Raw genomic sequence first — 24,946 nt, 5'->3', positions numbered from 1 at the left:
AAATCAATCTTTAAAAAAAAAAAAGTATGAAGTTAGAAAACTATTAAGCACAAAATAAACAAAGAGAAAATTAGCTTTTCCACCTTGATTTGCAAAAGAATAAAGTTTTAGGCAAGCACACAAATGGGGGCTTGCATCTGGCCTAGGGGATAAGACATCATTTTGGACTGCACACATCCCATATCCGGGTGTCTGGGTCCAAATACTGGCTCCACTCCTGATTCCAGCTTCCTGCCAATGGGAGAGAGCCAGTAATGGCTGAAGTACTTGGGTCCCTGCTACCTACAAGAGAGACCGTGTACGACCCACATGGGAGATCTCCTGCAACCTACTTGGAAGACCTGGATTGAACTCTCAGCTCCTGGCTTCAGCCTGGCCTGGCTCTGGTTGTTGCCAGTATTTGGGGAGTAAACTTGTCGATGAGAGTATTCTCTCAAATAATTTTTTTAAACAAGTAGTCAAAAGGGAAAGAGGAAACTCTAGACATGCATATTTGAAAAATTATGGATTAAGACCACATGGACGATTCCATGTGTGTGAAATGCCCAGAACAGGCAAGTCTGTAAACATAAACTAGATCTGGGGTTGGCTAGGGCTAAGGGAAGAGAAACGGCAGGCGAGGCAGGGGAGTGACAGCTAGTGAGTTCAGGGTCGAGGGTCAAAAATGTTCTAAAATACATGGTGGTAAAGGCTGCACAAACACTGAATTGTACAATTTAAATGGGTGAATTGTAGAGGCTGGCATACTGGCACAGCAGGTTAAGCCACCACTTGCAATGCCAGTATCCCACACCTGAGAGCTGGTTCAAGTCCCGGCTGCTCCACTTCCCACGCACCTTCCTGCTAATGTGTCTAGGAAGACTGTGGAAGATGACCCAAGTACTTGGGTCCCTGCTACTCATGTGGGAGACCCAGATGGAGCTCCAGGTTCATGGCTTTGGCCTGACCCAGTCCTGGCTATTGCAGCCATTTGGGGATGGAAGATCTCTCTGTCCCTCGCTCTGTGTAACTCTGCCTTTCAAATCAATCAATCAATCAATCATGTGTGTGGGTGCGTGTGTGCATGTGTGTGTGTGGAGTCGTGGAAGAGACGTGAAGGACACACAGGCAGTGAGTGACACCAGGTGGACGGCTGTGGCAGTAAGTAGGCTGGCAGGATGGATGAGAATGACCGACTGATTAAAGAAGGGGTTCAAGATGATGGGATGATGGGGAAGGGGGAGGCAACTGTCTTCCACATGTTTAAAACAGCCCATATATTGTCTAGTAGGTCACTGGTCATTGGTTACATACATGCGTACATGTGTAGCTACTTCAAGAAGTTCAGGTATCAAAGTTTTGATTATTCATGATATAAAGAAAGAGTCGAAGGGGAACCAGGGAAAGTGACAGTCAGCAAGGGCGTACAGCTCAAGGTGTAAACTTCCACAAGGCAAAGCGCAGCATTTACCACTGAACTTAACAATGTGCAAAGGAACCACACATGTGTGACACAGACTCCCTCAGTAGGTGGGCAATGGTCTGGGGACTGACAAAAGGGGCCACAGCAAGTGATTTTTACTTTTTAAAAGATTTATTTATTTATTTGAAAGTCGAGTTACACAGAGAGAGGAGAGGCAGAAAGAGAGAGTTCTTCCATCCGATGGTTCACTCCCCAGTTGGCTGCAACAGCTGGAACTGCGCTGATCCGAAGCCAGGAGCTTCTTCCGGGTCTCCCACACGGATGCAGGGGCCCAAGGACTTGGGCCATCTTTTACTGCTTTCCCAGGCCATAGCAGAGAGCTGGATCTGAAGAGGAGCAGCCGGAACTAGAACCAGCACCCATATGGGATGTCGGCGCTTGAGGCCAGGGCGTTAACCCGCTGAGCCACAGCACCGGGCCCAGTGATTCTTACTTAATAGGAGATGGGACAGTGACTTGAGTCACAGCAAATTCATTTTAAGATGAGAGGCGAGCAAACAGCAGACAGAGCAGCTGGGATGACTGATGGACCAGAGTCTTCCAGGAGCAGACACCCCTGCCCCCGGGCCAGAGGGAAGGAGGGAGAAAGCAGGAAAAGAAAATGCTGCGGAATGGGAGCAGGAACTGCCGAAGACCCAGAGTACCGCAAGGCCCAGCAGAGATGAGAGTAGCGCACGTTAGGATGGGTCCAGTGATGGCGCTGCTGGCGAAGCGGTCCAGCCCGCCTGCCAGGAGACTGAACTGCTTCCTGGCTGTGCATCACAGGCTGAACTGTGCAACCACGGATCCTCGACCTTTCACTGGCTGCCTATACAAACAGTTCCACACGGTACCACCTAGTTGTTGACTTGACTCGCAACTTGACAGCGGGAGCGGGAGAGGACCCACAGTGAGCCACGGGGCAGGGCTCTCCAGGGGACAGGACCGGGAAAAGGAGAAACTCTCCTGTGATCAGAAAAAGAAGGATAGCCACAACCAGCTGTGAATATGGCAGTGAGTTTCCTTTAATCAAAGACAACTATGACAAATTCATTACCTATCAAAAGCTAACATGTTACAAAAAACAATGTTCCTTTAAAAATGCGTAATCATACAATATATACAATACATGCTACTTTCCTTTTCGGATTTCACCATCCATTGGAGTCCTAAAAAGAGGGGATGGGGGAATAACTGGTTAACAGTTAATAAATGATCGCTCCAAGTTCACACAATATACATAAATAAAATCCAACAAGTAACCCTCCCTTGGTGAGAAGTGCCCAGAGTAATCCACTTTGTATATCTTATATCTGTCTCTTCTTTAAAAATCCTCAAAATATATTCTCACAGAAATAAATTCTCTTAGAACCAAATTTCAATTAATTGATGCACATTTTAAGAGATTACACTAAATACCTTTAAAAACACTTTATTTCTTAGAAATCACATAAAATTTGAGCTAGAAGAAAATTAGCAATTACTTAGTTCTCCCGCCCCCCCCTACCCATCCCCATTCACAGACACACACAGGTAAGGACAGGCGCTGAGTGAGACCGAGTGACCTGAGGTAAGGACAGGCGCTGAGTGGGACCGAGTGACCTGAGGTAAGGACAGGCGCTGAGTGAGACCCGGTGACCTGAGGTAAGGACAGGCGCTGAGTGAGACCCGGTGACCTGAGGTAAGGACAGGCGCTGAGTGGGACCGAGTGACCTGAGGTAAGGACAGGCGCTGAGTGGGACCGAGTGACCTGAGGTAAGGACAGGCGCTGAGTGAGACCGAGTGACCTGAGGTAAGGACAGGCGCTGAGTGGGACCCGGTGACCTGAGGTAAGGACAGGCGCTGAGTGGGACCGAGTGACCTGAGGTAAGGACAGGCGCTGAGTGGGACCGAGTGACACGCCTGAGGTAAGGACAGGCGCTGAGTGGGACTGAGAGACCTGAGGTAAGGACAGGCGCTGAGTGGGACCGAGTGACCTGAGGTAAGGACAGGCGCTGAGTGGGACCGAGTGACCTGAGGGAAGGACAGGCGCTGAGTGGGACCGAGTGACCTGAGGTAAGGACAGGCGCTGAGTGGGACCGAGTGACCTGAGGGAAGGACAGGCGCTGAGTGGGACCGAGTGACACGCCTGAGGTAAGGACAGGCGCTGAGTGGGACCGAGTGACCTGAGGTAAGGACAGGCGCTGAGTGGGACCGAGTGACCTGAGGTAAGGACAGGCGCTGAGTGGGACCGAGTGACACGCCTGAGGTAAGGACAGGCGCTGAGTGAGACCGAGTGACCTGAGGTCAGGACAGGCGCTGAGTGGGACCGAGTGACCTGAGGTAAGGACAGGCGCTGAGTGAGACCGAGTGACCTGAGGTCAGGACAGGCGCTGAGTGGGACCGAGTGACCTGAGGTAAGGACAGGCGCTGAGTGGGACCGAGTGACCTGAGGTAAGGACAGGCGCTGAGTGGGACCCGGTGACCTGAGGTAAGGACAGGCGCTGAGTGGGACCGAGTGACCGGAGGTAAGGACAGGCGCTGAGTGGGACCGAGTGACCGGAGGTAAGGACAGGCGCTGAGTGGAACTGAGAGACCTGAGGTAAGGACAGGCGCTGAGTGAGACCGAGTGACCTGAGGTAAGGACAGGCGCTGAGTGGGACCGAGAGACCTGAGGTAAGGACAGGCGCTGAGTGGGACCGAGTGACACGCCTGAGGTAAGGACAGGCGCTGAGTGGGACCGAGTGACCTGAGGTAAGGACAGGCGCTGAGTGGGACCCGGTGACCTGAGGTAAGGACAGGCGCTGAGTGGGACCGAGTGACCGGAGGTAAGGACAGGCGCTGAGTGGGACCGAGTGACCGGAGGTAAGGACAGGCGCTGAGTGGAACTGAGAGACCTGAGGTAAGGACAGGCGCTGAGTGGGACCGAGTGACCTGAGGTAAGGACAGGCGCTGAGTGGGACCGAGTGACACGCCTGAGGTAAGGACAGGCGCTGAGTGAGACCGAGTGACCTGAGGTCAGGACAGGCGCTGAGTGGGACTGAGAGACCTGAGGTAAGGACAGGCGCTGAGTGAGACCGAGTGACCTGAGGTAAGGACAGGCGCTGAGTGGGACCGAGAGACCTGAGGTAAGGACAGGCGCTGAGTGGGACCGAGTGACACGCCTGAGGTAAGGACAGGCGCTGAGTGGGACCGAGTGACCTGAGGTAAGGACAGGCGCTGAGTGGGACCCGGTGACCTGAGGTAAGGACAGGCGCTGAGTGGGACCGAGTGACCGGAGGTAAGGACAGGCGCTGAGTGGGACCGAGTGACCGGAGGTAAGGACAGGCGCTGAGTGGAACTGAGAGACCTGAGGTAAGGACAGGCGCTGAGTGAGACCGAGTGACCGGAGGTAAGGACAGGCGCTGAGTGAGACCGAGTGACCTGAGGTAAGGACAGGCGCTGAGTGGGACCGAGAGACCTGAGGTAAGGACAGGCGCTGAGTGGGACCGAGTGACACGCCTGAGGTAAGGACAGGCGCTGAGTGAGACCGAGTGACCTGAGGTCAGGACAGGCGCTGAGTAGGACCGAGTGACCTGAGGTAAGGACAGGCGCTGAGTGAGACCGAGTGACCTGAGGTCAGGACAGGCGCTGAGTGGGACCGAGTGACCTGAGGTAAGGACAGGCGCTGAGTGGGACCGAGTGACCTGAGGTAAGGACAGGCGCTGAGTGGGACCCGGTGACCTGAGGTAAGGACAGGCGCTGAGTGGGACCGAGTGACCGGAGGTAAGGACAGGCGCTGAGTGGGACCGAGTGACCGGAGGTAAGGACAGGCGCTGAGTGGAACTGAGAGACCTGAGGTAAGGACAGGCGCTGAGTGAGACCGAGTGACCTGAGGTAAGGACAGGCGCTGAGTGGGACCGAGTGACCTGAGGTCAGGACAGGTGCTGAGTGGGACTGAGAGACATGCCAGAAATCTTAAAGTGGGGGCAGAACCAGCAGAATCTCTTCCACTGCCCATCCACGGCTACCGGCAGTACAGAATGAGCACAACTACACGTTCTTTCAAAAAAATATTCTCGGTCATCAAAATGAAGATTTCACAGCACAACTCCCATTTCAGAAACTCCCATTCGGGGCCAGCACTGTGGTGTAGAAGGCTAAGCCTCCCCCTGCAGTGTCAGCATCCCAAGTGGGCACTGGTTCAAGTCCCGGCTGCTCCACTTCTGATCCAGCTCCCTATTAATGCGTCTGGGAAAGCAGTAGAAAATGGCCCAAGCCCTTGGGCCCCTGCATGCACATGGGAGACCAGGAAGAAGCTCTTGGTTCCTAGCTTTGGCCTGGCTGAGCCACAGCCATTGCAGCCATTTGGGGAGTGAACCAACTACCTTTCAAATAAAATAAATCCTTAAAAAATAATCTTAAAAACACCTGAGTGGATTTCATTAAAAAAAAAAAAAAAAAAAGAAATGCCCATTTAGCAACGTCACTCTGAGGCAGCTCTGTGCTCGCCCTTTTCTGCTTTGCACATAGGAAACAAGCAGATCGTGTGGAGCAGGCAGAATGGTGGGCACGTGTGCTACTGCCCCGCATCTCTGAAGAACACCCAAGCAGTCAACCCTGGGATGGGATCTTCCAGCCACTGCCTTGCCTCTGCCTTGCTCGCCAGTTAACACACGTGGGGCCCTGCAGGGAGGCAAAACCCCAGCTGCCCCAGGGGAGCGCTCACCTTCCGCTCCTGTCAAGCACTCTGCTGGCTCTGGCCCGAAGCAATCACAGGCTCAGAAATCTCAAACGTCCTCACGATCTCCTGGCAGGAAGCAAGAGCGAGCGTCTGCGCCCTGGGAGCAGAGCAAGGCCTGGCCCACCTGCGCAGCAGCAGGAACACAGCTTACCTCCCAGTCCCGGTAACTCAGAGCTATGATCCCCTGATTCCTGATTTGGGTGTTCTGGTCAATCTCCTCGTTTTCTTCATTACTAACAGGTTCTGTTTGAAAGACAGAATTTTCAAAGGTTATCAAATCGGAAGAGGTAACTGGAACAGAAGCTGATGGTAATAGGAATGGAGCCTGAACTGAGAAAAACACTTAGGCTAGTACACAGTCATTAGGATCCCATGCATTAGTGAGTTGCCATCATACAATTGTAGCTGCGAATCTCTAATTTAACAAAACTCATTATCAGGGCCAGCACCGTGGCGTAGTAGGCTAAGCCTCCACATGTGGTGCCCGCACCCTGTACGGGCACCGGTTCAGGTCCTGGTTGCTCCTCTTCCAATCCAGCACTCTGCTATGGCCTGGCAAAGCAGTGGAAGATGGCCCAAGCTCTTGGGCCCCTGCACTCATGTGGGAGACCCAGAAGAAGCTTCTGGCTCCTGGCTTCAGATTGGCCCAGCTCCAGCCATAGCGGCCATTTGGGGAGTGAACTAGCAGATGGAGGAACTCTCTCTTTGTCTCTCTTTCTCTGTAACCCTACCTCTCAAATAAACAAATAAAAAATCCTTTAAAAAAAAAAAAAAGACAAGCTTCAAACAGTGGATACAATCACAAACTTTGTATATTAGCATCTGAGGGGAGTTACAGCATTTTGTGGCTAATCTTACAGCAGCGGCAGACACTGAATCAATGACAGATAACTCCACAGCAATTCTAAACTTTGGTCCTGTTTCTAGTATGTTCAGCCAGCAGAACAACATACAATACTCTAAGTTTGCTACCTACAATGAAAACTCATTCACAATTAGGGAGATAAATCTCATAAACTCTTGTAACAAACAACTTTTTCTCCAAAACGAATTTCCCAAAGAGTATCATTTACCTATTATTGGCAGTCGGTCTTGGTCAAGTCTTATTCTTGCAAAACCATCCTAAAACAAACACATGCTTTTAGGAGCTGGGCAATATCTAGACTCAAACTTACAAGCACTGGATGAAGTAAATGACTGAGCAATTCTGCATCTCAGATCATCAATATGTCCCGTAAACAATGAGGAGCAGCTGCAGGCCAGCGTCCCCTGACAGGGCCTCTCAGGGTCTAACCAGCACCGACCCAAACCCAGCCTCCGTCCCGCCTCTGTAGCTCCCTGATTCACAGTTTGGAATACCCTGCATTTTGTTATGCATAATTCTATCACTGAGACCATGAACGGCCAATGTTTTGGTCAATACAAGTATAAGGTTAAAATCAAATTCATCTCACATGTGTAGGATGCAAGCTGATGTAAAACCAACGACTGTAAAAAGCACATTTCCACAGTACAGTTCTGAGTGCAATATAGTTTTTAAAACCTATTTTGAAACTTTTGAATTTCAAGAGCTACAAGACTACTTTAAAGGGGCCCAGTGTTTGGCACAGCGGGTTAAGTTGCTGTCTGCGACTCCGGCATCCCACATGGGCAACTTCTCTCCTCCTGATCCTGCCTTCCGCTGATATACCTGGGAAAGCAGCAGCAGATGAGCCAAGAGCTTGGGCTCCTGCTACCCCTGGGAGAGACCTGGATGAAGCTCCTGGCTTCGGTGTGGTCCAGCCCCGGGGAATTGTGGCCATTTGGGGAGTGAATCAGTGGATGGAAAATCCCTCTTACTTTCTTTCTCTCTCGCTTGCTCGCTCACTAGCTGGCTATCTGTAACTCTGCCTTTCAAATAGAAACATACATACATGCATACATAAAAAGACTGTAAAGAGCTCCCATGCTCCTTCACTCATATTCACTTAGCTTTGGTACGTGTGCTTCACCACTCTCTTAGCTCTGTTGTATTATTTGAAGACCACGTACAGTCTGCCTCCTCTCCCTAATCCTTCAATGTCGATTTCTTGAAAGTAATATTCTCATATAACATTTACCATACTGACGTCACGTCTATAGTTCCATACTTAAATTTTGCCAATTCTTTCCCTAAACTCAGGTTGACTACCCCTAACCCAAAAGGCTTAAGACTAGAATGTGTTCTATTTCCCACATTCTGGAGTATCTGCATATACATAATGAGGCATCTTGAGGATGGGACCCACATCTAAATACCCATTCATTTATGTTTCACATGCACCTTAAACACGTAGCCTGAAGGTAATCTGATACAGTATCTCAAACATTTTTAGACACCATGAGACAAAACTTCACTGTGTGGAATTTTCCACGAGTGGCATCAAGTCTGCACTGAGGTTTAGATTTGGGAGCATTTCAGATTTCCAAATTAGGGATTCTCAGCCTTTATCTATAAAATATAAAAGCTAGCACACAGATTGTTAGCCACGTTCTTCTAATCTGCCAATGAATGTTTTGCTGCACTGAGTCCACACTAAATGCTGGTTAGCACGGATCCCGCTGCTAGTTCCCATCTTTCACTTTCATCGTGCAGCCTTTGAGAGGCGTAAAGAGGGGCCGGCACTGTGTTACAGCAGGTAAAGCACCTCCTGTAGTGCCGGCATCCCATACAGGTGCCAGTTCAAGTCCCAGCTGCTCCACTTCCGACCCAGCTCTCTGCCATGGTCTAGGAAAGCAGTGGAAGATGGCCCAAGTCCTTGGGCCCCTGCACCCATGTGGGAGACCCAGAAGAAGCTCCTGACTTTGGATGAGTCCATTGTGGCCATCTGGGGAGTGAACCAGCGGATGGAAGACCTCTCTTTCTCTCTCTCTCTGCCTCTTACAAATAAATAAATCTTAAAAAAAAAAAAAAAAGAAGAAGAAGAAGAAGCAATTAGAGAGAGAACCCTAAATCTTACCCGTATAATGAAGGAAACATGAAAGATGTTTTCTACCGTCCGGGGGAAAGAATGTGGATCAACCACAAAGTCAAAGAAGGACATTGGAGTATCAGCTATAGACAAATGAGAAAAAAAAATTCTTCAACACAGGAAAAACAATTTTTGCTCATCAGTAAGACCAATGTTCCCTAGCATGAGCCAAAGACATCAAAGAGATGAGCACTCTTCCTGCTGTGGGGTGCCAATCAGTGCAGCTCTCAGAAGGTCAACATGGTATCTCTGTTAAAAAGAGGGGTGCCCACCGACCTGGCAGCCCTCAAACAGGCTGTCCCACAGCGCACAAAGCGACACCCCACGACGTGCCACTGAGCGGCAGAGCCACTGATACCCAGGAATTACTCGTCCACTCAGAGAGCTCAGTTAGGGCATCTGTGACAGAGGCAGAGCAGGGGGACCACTAGACAGATCAAGGAAGCTGTCCACGGACTGCAGGGCAGTGCACATGGAAGAGCCACATGGCAGAAGAACGCACGTTTTAGGGTTAGCTTGGGGAAAAGCCAAAAAAACCCACAAATGGAAGGAAACAATCTGAAATACACACGTGTTTTACAAGCGGCTTCCTCTGGGGAGTGAGAGGAGGCGGTAGAACAAGCTTTCTTATTTGTCTTATTTGTCTCACTTTATGACACATTTTATTTTGCAACAGAAAAAAATCCTATCTTTTAAAGATAAAAATGAACAATTCACCAATGTTCTCACATGGGAATTCTATACAAGAGAAGCCTCATAGATACGTATGCAGAGGGGCACAGCAGGTAGCGTTGTGGTACAGCAGGTTAAGCCACCACCTACAATGTCGGCATCCCATATGGGCACTGGTTCTAGTCCCAACTGCTTTAGTTCTGATCCAACTCCCTGCTAATGTGCTCGGGAAAACAGAATATGGCCCACATGTTTGGGCCCCTGCCACCCACATGGTAGACCCAGATGGCGTTCTAGGCTCCTGGCTTCAGCCTGGCCCAGCCCAAGCCATTGCAACCGTTTAGAGATTGAACCAGCATATGGAAGATCTCTGTCTCTTCATCTCTAACTCTGCCTTTCAAATAAATAAAATAAATCTTTAATAAATACATATGCCAAGAAAGAACCAAAATGATTCAAACATTATATAGAACTGCAAAAAATGCCTTTTAAATAAAAATAGTCTCACTGGAAGTGACCCATCTGACCAACACAAGCTGCTCCACTTTCCATATGGTGCCATACTCACGGTCTTCTCGAAAATATGTCTGTAACAGCCCCAGGATTCGCTCCACTTCTTTTTCTGTTGCTTCTTGATGAGATTCTTCCATTCTTTTTAACTGGAAAAAAAAAAAAAAAAAAAAAAAACCAAGTCATTACCAAGCTGACTGAGAAACTCACTTGCCGGTTAATAACCTTCTCCTCCCTCTTGCTGGCCCAAACTCCTCTGAGCGTCTTCTCTTGGAGACTGCTAGCAGTTTTCATCCCTATCTTGAACTTTACCGTTCAAGAGAACATTTTCTAGTCTTAGCCACATTTTCAAATGGAGGAGGGGACTTCAAAAATTTCAAAGAAAATGGAATTAAAATCTAAGTTAAGTTTGTTGCAAAAAAATTTTGAAATCCATGTGTAGTTTTTTCACACTACACCTTTTCCAGGAACTGTCTGAAGACTATTTGTATTATTTCTTAACAGAAGAGTATCAGTACCCAATCAGCCATCTGCAGGTTGAACATAAAACAGCAAAATCCAAAAGGAAAATTCTGCAGCAGAGGATCTCAGTGGGGCGTGACTTTGACTGCCCTCCCGCACCCCCAGGGAACATCTGGCTAAGCACCTGGCGGCATTTTTGGTTGGCACAGCCACGAGGAGGATTGTTGTCGGCACCTACATCCTACAGTGCCCGGGACAGCTCCCTGCAACAAGGAATTACCCAGCCTAAACGTTGATGGTGCTGGGGTTGACAAATCCTCGTTCAGAAGAACCAATGAAAACTACAGAAATGAATGAAGGGCGAGTGGCCAACCCAATAAAATATGCAAAGGCTTCAATGACTATGCAACAGACACTAAGCCCTGCCTGAAAGGCTTTGAAGAGATGGCCAACTACAGGGGCTATCTTCACTTTCATCGTTTTACAGAGTTAACTTCAGGAGAACGAACCTCGGCAGGCATCGCTCGCTGCTCTTCTATCATGCGAACTTTCCTTGGACGATCGACGCGCGGCTTTGGCACAGGGCACTCTCCTTGTATTGAACCCAACCTAATGAGAAACATGCTTTCATGTCTTTGCTTGCCTTGTCAGGAAGCTAATTCCACTAACTAAGAGTGGTCGTCCTGGTGCAGGCACGTTCAGACCAGCGTGGGTGCCGTGCGGGCTGATGGCAGAGCTTCCTTCTCGGTGAGCTTCGTGACACCTTTTCTTGTCCCTACGAGCTTTGCTCAAACACAAACGCCTGCTCTCTGTACAGCAAGCCTGCGACCATGCCTGGGAAGTCTGCCTGCTGGCCTGGAGTCTCTGTTCTAGCCCATTTCTGAGACAAGGGCAAGGAAGAGGGTGGGGAAGGAGAAGAGGGCAGCTCCGGGGGTCGAAGGCCTTCGATCTGGAGGCGCCAGGGCTGAGACCACGCCTGCCAGGGTAACGGGTCAAGCAGAGGCCACAAGCCTTTTTCCTCCTGGACTCTCTCCACCTTCCTCCTGGCCAAAAGCCCCAAGGCAGACTCGGGCTACGTGCAGTGCGAGATGCATCGTGCAGAGATCAAGGCCCCAAGACTATGGACCCAGGGCTATGTTTATGATATGTATTTACATAACATATATTCATAGGACATAACTATTACATGTGTACAGATTTCATCTCCCTACACTTGAGACGAAAGCACAGGTGTAGCTGGACAGACATTCACACACACAGATCCATTTCCACAGAATACGGCAGATCCTCGAGTGCCGGAACAGGGTCCGGACAGACAGAGGAGAGACCCTGCTGGGAAACCTGATCCTACACTGCTAAGACCACTGCTGAAGAAGGTCCTGGGGGCTTCTCGGGGGGCGCCTTTGGGCTAAGTAAACCTCACCAGAGGGAAAGGACATTGGAGACTGAGTGGCAAGCGAGTACGAGGCCACACTCAGAACTGTCCTGTGGCGAGAAGCGGGGCTGGGGGCTGAGATGAAGCTTAAGGCTCCATCTTTAGATCCCAGGATTCACGACAGACCTCAACACTCAACGGCAAAATAACAAAGACCTGGATTTTTATCCTAAAGAGGTCTGGTCATTTTCTCGTAATATTTGCAACGGCTCTCAGCCCCTGAGACCTAAGGCTGGGGAGGACCGGAGGCCTGGCCCACACCACAGCCCTGCCACTTCCACAGAAGCCTGCCAAGGAGACACCTCGCATCTCAGGAAGTTTACAGAGGCCGATCAGAAAAGACAAACGTCCAGGAGGTAGACCGTTACGGAGGAAAGGACGGAAACAAGAGGGACAGTTTCCTTTGAACGAAGCATCTACTGGGAACTGCAGGCTGCCTTACAAAAAACCACCAAGAGAGCTGGTTTTGGTTCCGCCAGGCGTCCCTCAGCTAGGAAGACAGAAGAAAATTTCACGTGACTACCAAGAAAAACTTGTCTTAAAACCAGGGCCGTATCCACAAACAGAGCTGGGCAGTGTATGTTTGGACAAGGGCTTGAGTAGTCTTCACATATAGGTGAGTGACCGCCCAATGGGATGCCTGACATGGCAAGACAGCCTTAGCAGGTGCACCCGTGTCCTCCCGCCCCAAGATCTCAAAGACACTCAAACAAGGATGGTAAGCCAGGAAGCGGGATCCTTTAGCTTCCCCTCCCTGTGGAGAGTTTATGGGCTTTGCAATCAAAGTGTAGGAAGGCGCCGAGCACCGGCGTCAGGGCTGTCACCACCACACTACCAAATCATCTTTGTCCCTACGAGAAAAAACAGCGTAAGCTTTACAAATGGCTAGTCTGTCGGATTTTTAAAGTAATCTTACAGAAAGTGGAATGTATGGGTTTTATTAAAGGTGTTTTCTGCTGTTTTGCCTGATATTTTCCAGGAGTCATAGACTATGAATTCAAAATCAGAACTATCTTCATCACGGATGAGTTCTTCAGCTTCTAGTGGATTTACACCCATATGTGTCAGCTACAAAAAACGAAGGAAGACAAAAAAACCCCAGTTAAGCCGCGAGCATTCACCACATTCAACAATCCGCATCTCTAAACCTTTCCAGTGCCAGAGGACAAGGCTATTTTCGGGGTCTTGCTGCGCTGGCCAGATTTCTCCTCCTACACATCATTTCACACAGAAACGCCTGTTTTCCAAGGTCAGAAAATACTCTCCCGTGCACTCAGAGCTTTTCTTTCGGTGGGAAGCGACATGACTCAGACCACTGGTTCTCCACCAGGCTCTTACTGCCCACAGGGGTCTTTCGGCCATACCTGAAGGCATCCACTGGGAGAGGCTGGGGGGCTGCTCAACACCCTCGGGGCACAGGAGAGTCACCTGGGGCCCACAGGGTCAACAGTGCCCAGGCTGAGAAGCCCTGCTCCAGGCAGCCTCTGGCAGGCTGGGGTGCAGGGACGCCAGAACTAGGCCCCCTGGGAACGCCTGCACCCCAGGCTGTCCAGTTCTCAGCCCAGCTCAACCAGCACAAACCTACAGAAGCTACAGGACAGAGCCAGCGGGGTGGAGCTGGCTTTCAGACCTTGGGTTTCAGCGAGCCTCCCACCTGCTTAGCAGCAGCAAGAGCTCAGCTCGTTTTAAAAGTGCCTTCCAGGGCAGGACCGGTGGAAGTTAAGCAATTCTACCTTCCAGAAAATGCATTGTACTGAATTTACTTTTATGAAAGGACACGTTTATTACATTATACTGTAAAGTACCTAGGAGTTACCAAGGCACGATGGCCGTATCATATAGAAACCATAATCACAAAGCCCATGGGAACATAACCCTATTGAAGACAAACAAACTGAAGAGGAGAAAGGCAGCCAGAGCCTGGTCAGAGGGCCTGGTCAGCGCTGCTCTACCCTTGCCCGCCGCTCCTAGCATGGCACCCTCGTAGCAAGACATTTGACCAGCCATTCATTTAAAGTTTTGCAAGTAATACTTTAGGACTTCAGGAATTTATTTTTGATGCATAAGTACAGAGCTTTATCTCATAAATAGTAATTTTTAAAAATACCCAATATACAGCCACTCTGATGAGTGTGCATTTTCCTAAATGTGTTTCACTTCACAAATCTTTTTTTTTTTTTTTTTGACAGGCAGAGTGGACAGTGAGAGAGAGAGACAGAGAGAAAGGTCTTCCTTTTGCCGTTGGTTCACCCTCCAATGGCTGCTGCGGCCAGCGCACTGCGCTAATCTGAAGCCAGGAGCCAGGTGCTTCTCCTGGTCTCCCATGCGGGTGCAGGGCCCAAGCACTTGGGCCATCCTCCACTGCCTTCCCGGGCCACAGCAGAGAGCTGGACTGGAAGAGGGGCAACCAGGACAGATTCTGGTGCCCCGACTGGGACTAGAACCCGGTGTGCCGGCGCCGCAAGGTGGAGGATTAGCCTGTTGAGCCGTGGCGCCGGCTTCACTTCACAAAAGGTTTTAAAAACTACAAATTGGAAACTGTGTGCCTCATGCCTTTACAAATACTTTATCCGGTTTAGATGTCATAGTACTAAACCTTTTCAATAACCAAGTGACACAACGACAGAAATTCAATGTTTGAATCAAGTGCCAGGACACAGGCTGCCTCAGGGTAGAATCAAAAACAGACAAGGGGGCAGGTGTCTGGCTCAGTGGTAAGATGCCACTCGGGACATCCACCCCCAGTATCAGAGCACCTGGGTTTGAGTCCCCGCTCTGCTTCCAGGTCTGGCTTCCTGATCACGTGCAGCCTAGGGGGCAGCCAGCAAGTGACAACTCAAGTATTTAGGTCCCTGCCACCCACATGGGAGACTTTGATTAAGTCCCAGGCTCCTCGCTTGGGTCTGGACCAACTCTGATATTTGTAGAGCAAACCAGCAGATGGAAGATCTCTGTCTCTATACATGTACCTCTCTCTCTTTCTCTCTCTCTCTTTTTTTAATATGGTAGGATACAAGGTCAGTCTCTTTTTTTGGTAAATCCATCAAGGAAAAGTTATAAAGAATTTCAAGTAACAAGTATTCAAACTTAAAAGACAAAGAAGGATGAATAAGACCGGATTTGTGCGGTTCTGACATATTCTCAAAGACAGAACATGCCCTTCCCCAGGCTTCTGCGCAGCTCAGCACACAGGTTCCAGGTCACTGAGATTGACCCAGAACACGTATGAACTAAAACGTGGTCTGTAAACATCTGTAGCACTCCAGAGTCTTAAACAGAATGCAGAGATGCTCAGACCACTCTAAGCTCCCACCCAATCCTGCACCACACGGCTCTACTTCCGTCATCTAATCCAATCTCTTCAGAGGACCCTGAGGCCCAAAAAGCAGGATTTGGGGAGGCAAAGGAAATGAATATTGATATAAGCAAAGTAGATCATTATACAGCACGGGACCGATCAGACATTTCTCGGGAAGACAGAGAGCCGTGCACTTACTAGAGTCTCAACGTATCGTAACATGTCGAACGAGCTCAGATCCGAGCGCAGCTGCTTCGCTTTCTCTTTGCCCAAGTCCGAGGCCAGAACAAGAAAATGCGCGTCGAGGACTGCTTCTCTTGCCCGGGACACTACCCGACAAAGGAGGAAAACAGACACGTTACAGAACCTGCAGGATCCACGCAGAGATCTGCCCTAAGTTTCCCACCGCTTAAATCAGATTTCCCACTGGACCAGTCTCCAGGCTGAGAAGTGGCCTAAAACTGGCTCCCATGCTCAGCTCCCCGTTTCCAGCGCAGGCTGCCAGTCTTCACAAACCCAGCCTGCTGCCTGCTGTCCACGCCCCGGCAGCTGACCTGCAACCGCACGGCCAGCTGACGAAGACGTGCGCACACCTCTCACTCTGGCTTTTCCCTCGGCCTCAGCTAACCCATTCCAATCACCGTTGCCCATACTGAGGCCCATCAAGTCAAATGCCCAGTGTGTGTGCGACACCAGCAGTCAGGGAGGCCCGAGTGGATGCGTGGTTATGTGTGGGGCAGGCATCCTGCACACGGCAGCACAGCTAACCCCCAAACCAGCAGTCCACGGGCAGGAGGGAGTGACCCGAGGACAGACGCTCAAGAAAGGTCTAAAGAGGACGTGGGATTTAGGGTCCGCTATGGAAGAAGCTCGGAGGGGAATGGGGCAGGCAAGCTGGATGCTCAAGGGGAGGTGGCCCTGGCTCAACCGGGCTCAGAGAGGGTAAGAGACTGTGAGACAGCCCTGTGGGAACCCCTGCAAAGGGGGGTGCTAAAGGGAGCCAGGAAGAGGCCCAACAGGGGAACCCACAAACACACACATCAATACAAACACACAAATGCCAGCGCAGGGCTGGCTCCAAGGCTCACAGAAGCAGCCCCGAGGTGGCCGGAGAGCCTGCCACCTCCAGTCTGCATCTTCACCTCGGGAAAGTCCCTGGGGGAGTGGCCACGGGAGGAACGTGGTGGACGCAGGTGCTGCACCAGCGGGCTCTAGCCCAGCTCTCCCCCGGCCCATCAGCCACATGGCACTCACGGCCAATGTCAGCTCAGGGGAGACATCTCGGTCACCAGGGAACTGAGACCCACGGACGCCAAGCGGTCAGAATTCTGCAGGCTGAGTGACTCCCAGGGCCCAGCTGAGTGAATCACTTTGCCTTCAACGTGTTGCTTGGAACACCAGAAACAGCCGAGCAGGGGGAGGGTATGTGGACAAAGCTGATGAGATGCGCTGCACAGGTCAAGGCAGCGGACAGTTGAGCATTAACAGAGAGGAGCTGGACAGCAGTCCAGGCTGGGGGAGAAGGCGAGGCTCAGAGGGTGGGGTTTAAGCAGGAGAGAGAGGCTTAGTTCCTGAAGGCTGTGACGAGATTCACCCAACACGACCCAGAAACCGTGGAGAAAAGGGTTCATCGAGGAACCGTGGCCATCCCAGGAAACGACTAGAAATAAACACCCGTCCTGGGAGACCATGAGGAGCTGTGGTGCCAGCGCAGCACAGGTTCCACAGACTCCTGTTTTCCACTGTGCCTGTCTGCCATCTGCTTTCCGCCTGGCACAGAGTGGGAGAGGGCCCCAGGGGTCAGCGCTCTGGGTGGCTGTCCCAGGCTCCAACACACAGCCCCCAGAGAGCCCACCGCACCTCTCCTGTGGCTGAACACAGACCACTGCTGCAGCTCCTAGCTCCATCAGGCCTGCTCCCTGTCTCACGGGCACTCAGCAGGTGCACCTGTAGGCAGGCACCCTGCAGACCAGCAGAGGGGACAGGAGGCCCAACAGCAAGGAGCTGGGAGGCGGCCAGGGAAAGTAACAGGCTGGATTCCGTACCCCAGCCATTCAACAAACGAAGAGGACTCGGACTTGGATCAGGGGTCGGCACCCACCCCCGGGGTTTCACCTGGAGCTCTCAGTTTTAGGCTGGGCAAATGGCAGGTGCACAATGAAAGCCCCCAAACCGGGGGAGCTCCATGTAAACGCGGCAGCTGCCTGACGCTGGTACATCGGCTCTTACAGAAAGCCAGTTAAAATGACCCTAGGACACAGGAGATGGAGAAGGACGAATCACCTTCATTGAACAGCGTGTTGGCCTCCTCGAGGACCTCCGTTAACTTGTCGCTGGCGTTCAGTATATCCTCCCGGTTTTCTATTCGAGAATAAAAACGCAGTGAGCAGGAGTTGACAGTGTGGCCCCTGCGGCGGCACAGCCGCGACCCCCGCCCCCGGGGGTTTCCCCGAACATCTCTGCAGCCAGGAGGCCTCGGAGAGGGCCCAGCCCCGGGGAGGGGCCCGAGCACCGGACGGCGCGCGGCGGGGCCCGCAGGCCACCGCACGCAGGGCCAGGCGCAGGCTCCGCGTCCCGCCCGGGCCGCCCCGGCCCTCCGGGGAGCCGCAGCCCGGGTCCCGCCAGGAAGCGCGGGCGCCCGCGGCCGGGCCGAGGCGGCGCCGCCCGGGCCCGCGCCCGCCGCCGCCCCTCGCCTCTCCCCGCCCGCGCGGGCCCGCGCCGCCGCCTTACGTTGCACGGAGTTGATGAGCGCCCGGTACTGATGGCGGATCTGGCGGCACAGGCCGTGGTCCGTCTCCGCCTCCAGGCTGGCCGGGTCCATCATCTCGTCCCCGGAGTCCGACGGCTCCGTCTCGTCCAGGCTCGGGCGCTCCGGGGCCTCGCGGCGGCGGGACGCGGGCGACAGCGGGGACCGCGAGCGGGAGCGGGTGCGATCGCGGTGCGGGTCCCGGCCCCGGCCCCGGCCCTCGGGCCGGCGGCCGCTGCTGTCGCCGGACATCGCGCCAATTGGCCGTGCAACTTCGGGACGGCGGAAGTTCGCGCCAGAAACTGAAAGCCGGGCTCGGCGCGAGCGCCCGCTGCCCGCGAACGCGGCTCCCGGCGGGCGCGGGCGCACAGCGACGCCTGTGGCGGGAGGCCGGCGAGGGCCGCCCGGGCCCGGCGCGGAGCCGCCCAGCGCGGAGCCGCCCCCAGCGCGGAGCCGCCCCCAGCGCCGAGCCGCCCCCAGCGCCGAGCCCCGCCCAGCGCCGAGCCGCCCCCAGCGCCGAGCCCCGCCCAGCACCGAGCCCCGCCCAGCGCCGAGCCCCGCCCAGCGCCGAGCCGCCCCCAGCGCCGAGCCCCGCCCAGCGCGGAGCCGCCCAGCGCCGAACCCCGCCCAGCGCCGAGCCCCGCCCAGCGCCGAGCCGCCCCCAGCGCCGAGCCCCGCCCAGCGCCGAGCCCCGCCCAGCGCCGAGCCCCGCCCAGCGCCGAGCCCCGCCCAGCGCCGAGCCGCCCCCAGCGCCGGCCCCGTCCCCTCGCTGGGCACAGACGCGCGGGGCAGCCGGCAGCAGCGCTCGGGCACCGCGGGAGCCGTGCTCCTGGGCCGCCAGGCCTCCGTGGCTGCGCCTCGGCTGCCGTCTTCCTGCGCATCGTGTTCTCCACCGAGAGGGAGGCCACGCTCCCAGTCCCAGCTGCCCCCCTTCCGACCCCGCTCCCTGCTGCTGGGCCTGGCAAAGCAGAACCTGCGGCCCCTGCACCTACGTAAGGCCAGGTGGAGCGCCAGGCTCCTGGCTCCTGGCGTCTGCAGTTGCTAGGGAGTGAACCAGCCGGTGGAAGACCTCTCTCTCTCTCTCTCTCTGCCTTTCAAATGTTCTTAAAAACAAAAAAAACTCCTCAAGGGCTCAAGAAGGTATATACAGAATTAGATCCACAATAGGTTCAAAGATAAAAGTATAAATTCTGACCCATGCATTTTGGGTTGTGTTGCAAATGTTTCCCAAAAGTTCAAGTAAAAGTTATTTGAACACAAGCGCTATGATAACTGACAGTGCATCTGATAACCAAGGTAGTTACTAAGCAACTAAAGGAAGGGTAGGGTATACAGTGTGGATACGCCAGGCCAAGGGTTAATTCACACCTCAGGTGGGACAGGGCAGTACAAGATGTCAGCACATTGCTTGGAATGGCATGCAACTTAAAACACTGGAGTTATTTCTGGAACTTTCCACTTGAAAATTTTGAAAATTTTAGAGTCCAGATTGTTTGAAACTTTGATTTTTTTGAATGCCTGTCAAGAATGCCAAGAAGGCTCAAAATCCAAAATATCTGCTTGAAATAAGATTCCTTAATATCATGACATAACATAGACCAAATTTGATCATTGTTACAAGGTGATTCTTCAAATCTTTGAAAATAAGCACATATTTAAGTAACCCATAGCTCTTAATAAAAATTCAGCTGTTTTTGAACAATTAGAATTTAACAGACATCAAGAGAACATAATAGATTACTTTAACACATTGCTTTAACAGAGCATCAGAGTTTAATTCTATGTCAAAGAGAAATTGAGCTTCCTGTGATCTTTTGCTGTGAGGTTTCCTTCCTTTACCTTCTTTCATATTGGTGACCATGTTTCTGTGTTTCTGTGTGTAACACGTCTTTAAGCATCTTTTGCAGGGCAGGATGAGTGGCAACAAATTCTTTCAGTTTCTGTTTGCTATGAAAAGTCTTAATTTCACCTTCATTCACAAATGAGAGCTTTGCAGGATATAGTATTCTGGGCTGGCAGTTTTTCTCTCTTAGTACCTGGGCTATGTCTCGCCATTCCCTTCTAGCTTGTAGGGTTTCTGATGAGAAGTTTGCTGTCAGTCTAATTGTAGATCCTCTAAGAGTAATCTGACGTTTCTTTCTTGCACCTTTTAGAATCTTTTCTTTATGTTTCACTGTGGTGAGTTTGATTACAACATGTCGTGGTGATGATCTCTTTTAGTCATGTTTATTAGGGGTTCTATAAGCTTCCTGTACTAAGATGCCTCTGTCCTTCTCCAAACCTGGGAAATTTTCTGCTAGTATCTCACTGAAAATGCCTTCTAATCCTTTCTCCCTCTCCATGCCTTCAGGAACTCCTAGAACCCGAATGTTGGGTTTTTTAATAGTATCCTGTAGATTCCCGACAATATTTTTTAGATTTCTAATTTCTTCTTCTTTTCTTTGGTTTGCCTGTTTCCTTTCCTGTTCTCTGTCTTCTAAGTCTGATATTCTCTCTTCTGCTTCGCCCATTCTGTTTTTAAGGCTCTCTAATGTGTTTGTCATTTGATCTATTGAATTCTTCATTTCATTATGATTTCTGGTCACTACCACGGTTTCTTGTTCTACTAGTTGTTTCATTTCATTTTGATTCCTCCTTAATATTTCATTTTCATGAGAGAGGTTTTCTATCTTGTCCATTAAGGATTTCTGTAGTTCAAGAATTTGTTTTTGAGAACTTCTTAATGTTCTTATCAATTTTTTGAGATCCGCTTCTTGCATTAACCCAGGTACGGCCTAAATCATACGTGGGACATAGATTACAAGCTTCACATTAACCCAGGTGCAGCCTATCTTCTTAAGCGTGAGTGACCATGCTGGGGAGTTTCTATGTTCCGCCAAGCGGGGTGCCGTGGACTGTTGTCGTCTGAGTTTTAGATGCTAATTTCAGACCAGAGTCTCACGGACGGGGGTGCTTGCTCAAGATGGAGGCTCTGGCGCTCCAAAATGGAGTCCCTGCTGACAAGGTGTTGCTTCGCTTATAGTTTCTGATTACATTATCCCCTTCCCCAACCTCCCAACCCACAGTCCCACTGCCTGCCTTCTGCCTGGAGCCCTGCGTCCCGGGGTCCTCTGGACTGGCCGCCCTTGGCTCTTGCCGCGCAGGTGCCCCGCGGGGCTCCCTCTGCTGCCCTCTCGGTCCACGCCCCGGCGTTGCTGAGGCACCCTCTTAGGAGGTGCCGCGGAGGCGCGTTGTGTGAGCCTGAGGAATGCCTCAGTGCTGTCGGCCAAGCGGAGTCTAAATCCCTGTACCAGGGCTGGGGCACATCAGGTAAAGCCAGCGCCTGGGGTGCCGGCATCCTCTATGGGTGTTGGTTCGAATCCCATCTGCCCCTGCACCCAGGTGGGAGACCCGGATCCAGACCTTGGCCTTCGGATTGGCCCCGCTGCCTCTGCCTCTCTAACTTTTCCTTTCAAATAAATTAATTAATTAAACACAAACAAATTCCTGTTCCAGGCTCTTGAGTTAAGTTTCAAAGTAATAAAGTTTATTAAAAAGGTGAGGAAGCCACACACACACATGGACCATGTTCAGGAATAGAGTGGACCAGGAAGGGAAGAGAGAGAGAGAGAGAGAGGAAGATCCAGTAACCTGCCTTGTATGTTCTGTCTGTTTCCGTGATGATACTTTCTTTCTCACTGTATGAAGATGATGAACTTTAAATATTATCTTTTTGTTTTATAAATCCACCTGCTAGTGTGATACTATTACTTTGAGTTTATTTGGGAGCTTTTAAATAATCAGCAATTCTAAGCTTTTCCTGACAAATACTTTGTTTTTTTTTTGTGTGTTGTCTGACATATGGTAGTAATTTCAGCAGGCTATGCTTTTGTGAATTTTAATTGGGCAAATATGAGGTAACAAAAGAGTTTAAAAACTAATAAAACTAGGGCTGGCATTGTGGCACAGTGGGTTAAGCCCCTGCCTGAAACTGGCATCCTGTATGAGTGCCAATTCCAGTCCTGGTTGCTCCATTTCCAATTCAGCTCCCTGCTAATATACCTGGGAAAACAGCAGACAGTGGCCCAAGTACTTGGGACCCTGATGCCCACGTGGGAGGCCTGGATAGAGCTCCTGGCTTCAGTATGGCCCAGCCCTGGGTGACTGGCAGTCATTTGGGGGAGTGCACCAGTGTATGGACACTCTCTCCTCTCTGTAACTTTGCCATTCGAATAAATAAATATTTTTTAAAACTCGAAAAAAAAACCCTTCTCATTATAATTAAACTTTAAAATATTTCAAATCTCCCCAAATAAAAAGAGAGAGAGAAAGAGGTTTTTGCTATTGTTAATTAATTAACGTTTTGGTCTAGAATCATTTCATGGCCACCAGGCCAAATGAATGGCTGCATTTACACTGCTGTCCTGTGGGGGCGCTGGTCAGCCAGGGATCAGACGTGCCTGCGGGTTTTCATCTGCTTGCGGTTTGCAAGTCCTGGGACCCTGGCTGGTGATTTTTAATATAATTGAAAAATTCATGTCTCAAAGCAATGTCGCCCAAGCACTACTAGTGAGAAGACTGAAAAGCTGCTCCTGGGCTAATAAGTTGGGAATGGCAGTTAGATGTCCCAGCAAGCCGCACAGGGCTGGGAAGAGAGCAGGAGACGCTGAGAAAACAGGCAGGGGCGCCCACAGCCGCGCAGCTGCGGGCCCTCTGGGGCGCCCCCCTACGTTTACGCTGCTCTGTGGGAAATTTCGACTTAAGTTATTTGGATGCTGACCGACACAAGCACAACAGGAAAGCGTGAGGTGTGATCGCCCTGAGCATCTCTCCTGGAGCAGAGAGTCTCCGTTTTCTGATGGTTTTCACCCACCGCATCTTGTCTTCCCACGGCCTGTGAGGAAGGTGGGTGGGGTCATCCCATTTTACACCTGGTGAAACTGAGGTGCTCAGCATTTGGCAGTGGATCCAAATGGCTGCCAGAAAGGAGGTGGATCGCGAATAAAAGCCCAGGAAACATTTAAGTTATTTTTAAAAAACTGTCAAGGCAAACAACTCCATCAAAAGTTAAAATTTGTGGAAAAAAAAAAGAATTTTGGTCAATTGAACTCTGGTGTAGAACAATTTTTCAAAAAGATTCCCTTATTCATTTGAAAGACAGAGTTTCAGAGACAGGGGGAGAGGGAGAGAGAGAAAGAGAGAGAGAGAGAGAGAGAGAGAGAGAGAGGTCTTCCGTCTACTTGTTCACTCCCCAAATGGCCATAATGGCTGAGCCTGGGCCAGGCTGAAGCCAGGAGCCGGGAACTCCATCCAGGTCTCCCACCTGGCTGCAGGGACCATTCTCTGCTACTTTCCCAGGTGTATTAGCAGGGAGCCTGGATCAGAAGTGGAGCAGCTGGGGCATGAACCAGCACCCACATGGGGCGCTGGCACCACAGGCAGTGGCTTACCCACTGTGCCACAACCCCAGTCCAGTGAATATTTTTTTAATTGACTGAGTAGTACACTTATTTATTTTATTCTTTTTTTTTTTTTTTCATTTTATAGGGAGAGAGATAAAGACACAGAGAGAGCTCCTATCCCCTGGCTCACTCTCCCAAACTAAGAACTGGGAATTCAACCCAGGTCGTCCATGTGGGTGGCAGGGAGTCACCTATTTGAGCCATCACCTGCTGCCTCCCAGGGTGCGCCTTAGGAGGAAGCTGGAATTGGGAGCAGAGCCAGTATTTGAACCCTGCACCCCAACATGGAATGTGGGTGTCCCAAATAGTGGCTTAACTGCTAGGCCAAACACCCACCTTGAACAGTAGAATAATTTTTAAAAACTAAATATTTCTAAATTACATTTTCTTTGAAACAATTACTACATTCCCATGAGATAAAATCCCTAGACTAGAAAAGAAAACTGTAAGACAACATCCTCGCCCCTGCCCCCAGGCCAGCTGGGGTTCTGAGTTTCCTGTGTGATTTTCCAAGCCCACTTCTCCATGATGGTGGAGTTCACTGTATGGTTATGCTGAGGTCCTGGGCTTTATACCCTCGTGCTGTATACAATGTAGTGTGTGCATATGAATTGATGTCTTCCCTTTTTTGACCACACGTATTGAAAGTACATGGGTGGCCGGCGCTGTGGTGCAGTGGGTTAACACCCTGGCCTGCAGTGCCGGCATCCCATATGGGCGCTGGTTCGAGTCCCAGCTGCTCCACTTCTGATCCAGCTCTCTGCTAAGGCCTGGGAATGAGGTTGAAGATGGCCCAAGTCCTTGGGACCCTGCATCCACGTGGGAGACCCGGAAGAAACTCCTAGCTCCTGGCTTCGGATCAGCACAGCTCCGGATGTTGCAGCCAACTGGGGAGTAAACCATCGGATAGAAGACCTCTCTCTCTCTCTGCCTCTCCTCTCTCTGTGTAACTCTGACTTTCAAATAAATAAATCAAAAAGCAAAGAAAAGAAAGTGCATTATACACACTGTTCTGCCCTGTAATCTTTTTCAGTTAATGCTGTGTCTTGGGGGAAGTTTCCTGTGTTGGTCCACAAGGAACTCCAATCTCTCGATCATAGTCGGCTTGGTTTTCTGTCATGTGATTGTACCTTTACTCGTTTGCCATTTAGCATTGGTCTACCTGCTCATTCTCTCTTTCTCAAGAGAATATATTTTTATTTATTTGATAGTACACTGACAGAGACAGGGGAGATATAGAGTGAGAAAG

The 24,946-nt window shown here is 51.0% G+C and overlaps 1 protein-coding gene across 2 annotated transcripts; it reads right to left on the bottom strand.

Annotated features, from left to right (window-relative positions):
* Positions 1-1,609: 1,609 nt before the first annotated feature.
* NSMCE4A (NSE4 homolog A, SMC5-SMC6 complex component) lies at positions 1,610-18,523 on the bottom strand. 2 transcript variants are annotated; one of them, XM_062214257.1, is made up of 11 exons: positions 18,241-18,523; positions 17,794-17,871; positions 15,709-15,839; positions 13,129-13,280; positions 11,287-11,386; positions 10,374-10,464; positions 9,122-9,216; positions 7,217-7,265; positions 6,295-6,386; positions 6,129-6,209; positions 2,321-2,610 (listed from the first exon to the last, which is right to left on the bottom strand). In XM_062214257.1, exons 1-10 carry the CDS (start codon positions 18,506-18,508, stop codon positions 6,141-6,143), a joined length of 1,125 nt encoding a protein of 374 aa, XP_062070241.1. In that variant the 5' UTR covers positions 18,509-18,523; the 3' UTR covers positions 2,321-2,610; positions 6,129-6,140. The 2 variants fall into 2 exon arrangements, with proteins under 2 accessions (XP_062070243.1, XP_062070241.1); XM_062214259.1 differs by lacking the exons at positions 7,217-7,265; positions 9,122-9,216 and having other exon boundaries at positions 1,610-2,610.
* Between the last annotated feature and the right edge of the window lie 6,423 nt (positions 18,524-24,946).

This window comes from Lepus europaeus, chromosome 17 (genome assembly GCF_033115175.1).
Source record: "Lepus europaeus isolate LE1 chromosome 17, mLepTim1.pri, whole genome shotgun sequence".
Classification (NCBI taxonomy): domain Eukaryota; kingdom Metazoa; phylum Chordata; class Mammalia; order Lagomorpha; family Leporidae; genus Lepus; species Lepus europaeus.
Note: the sequence above shows the minus strand (reverse complement) of the source record. Positions and strands in the feature narration are given on the sequence as shown.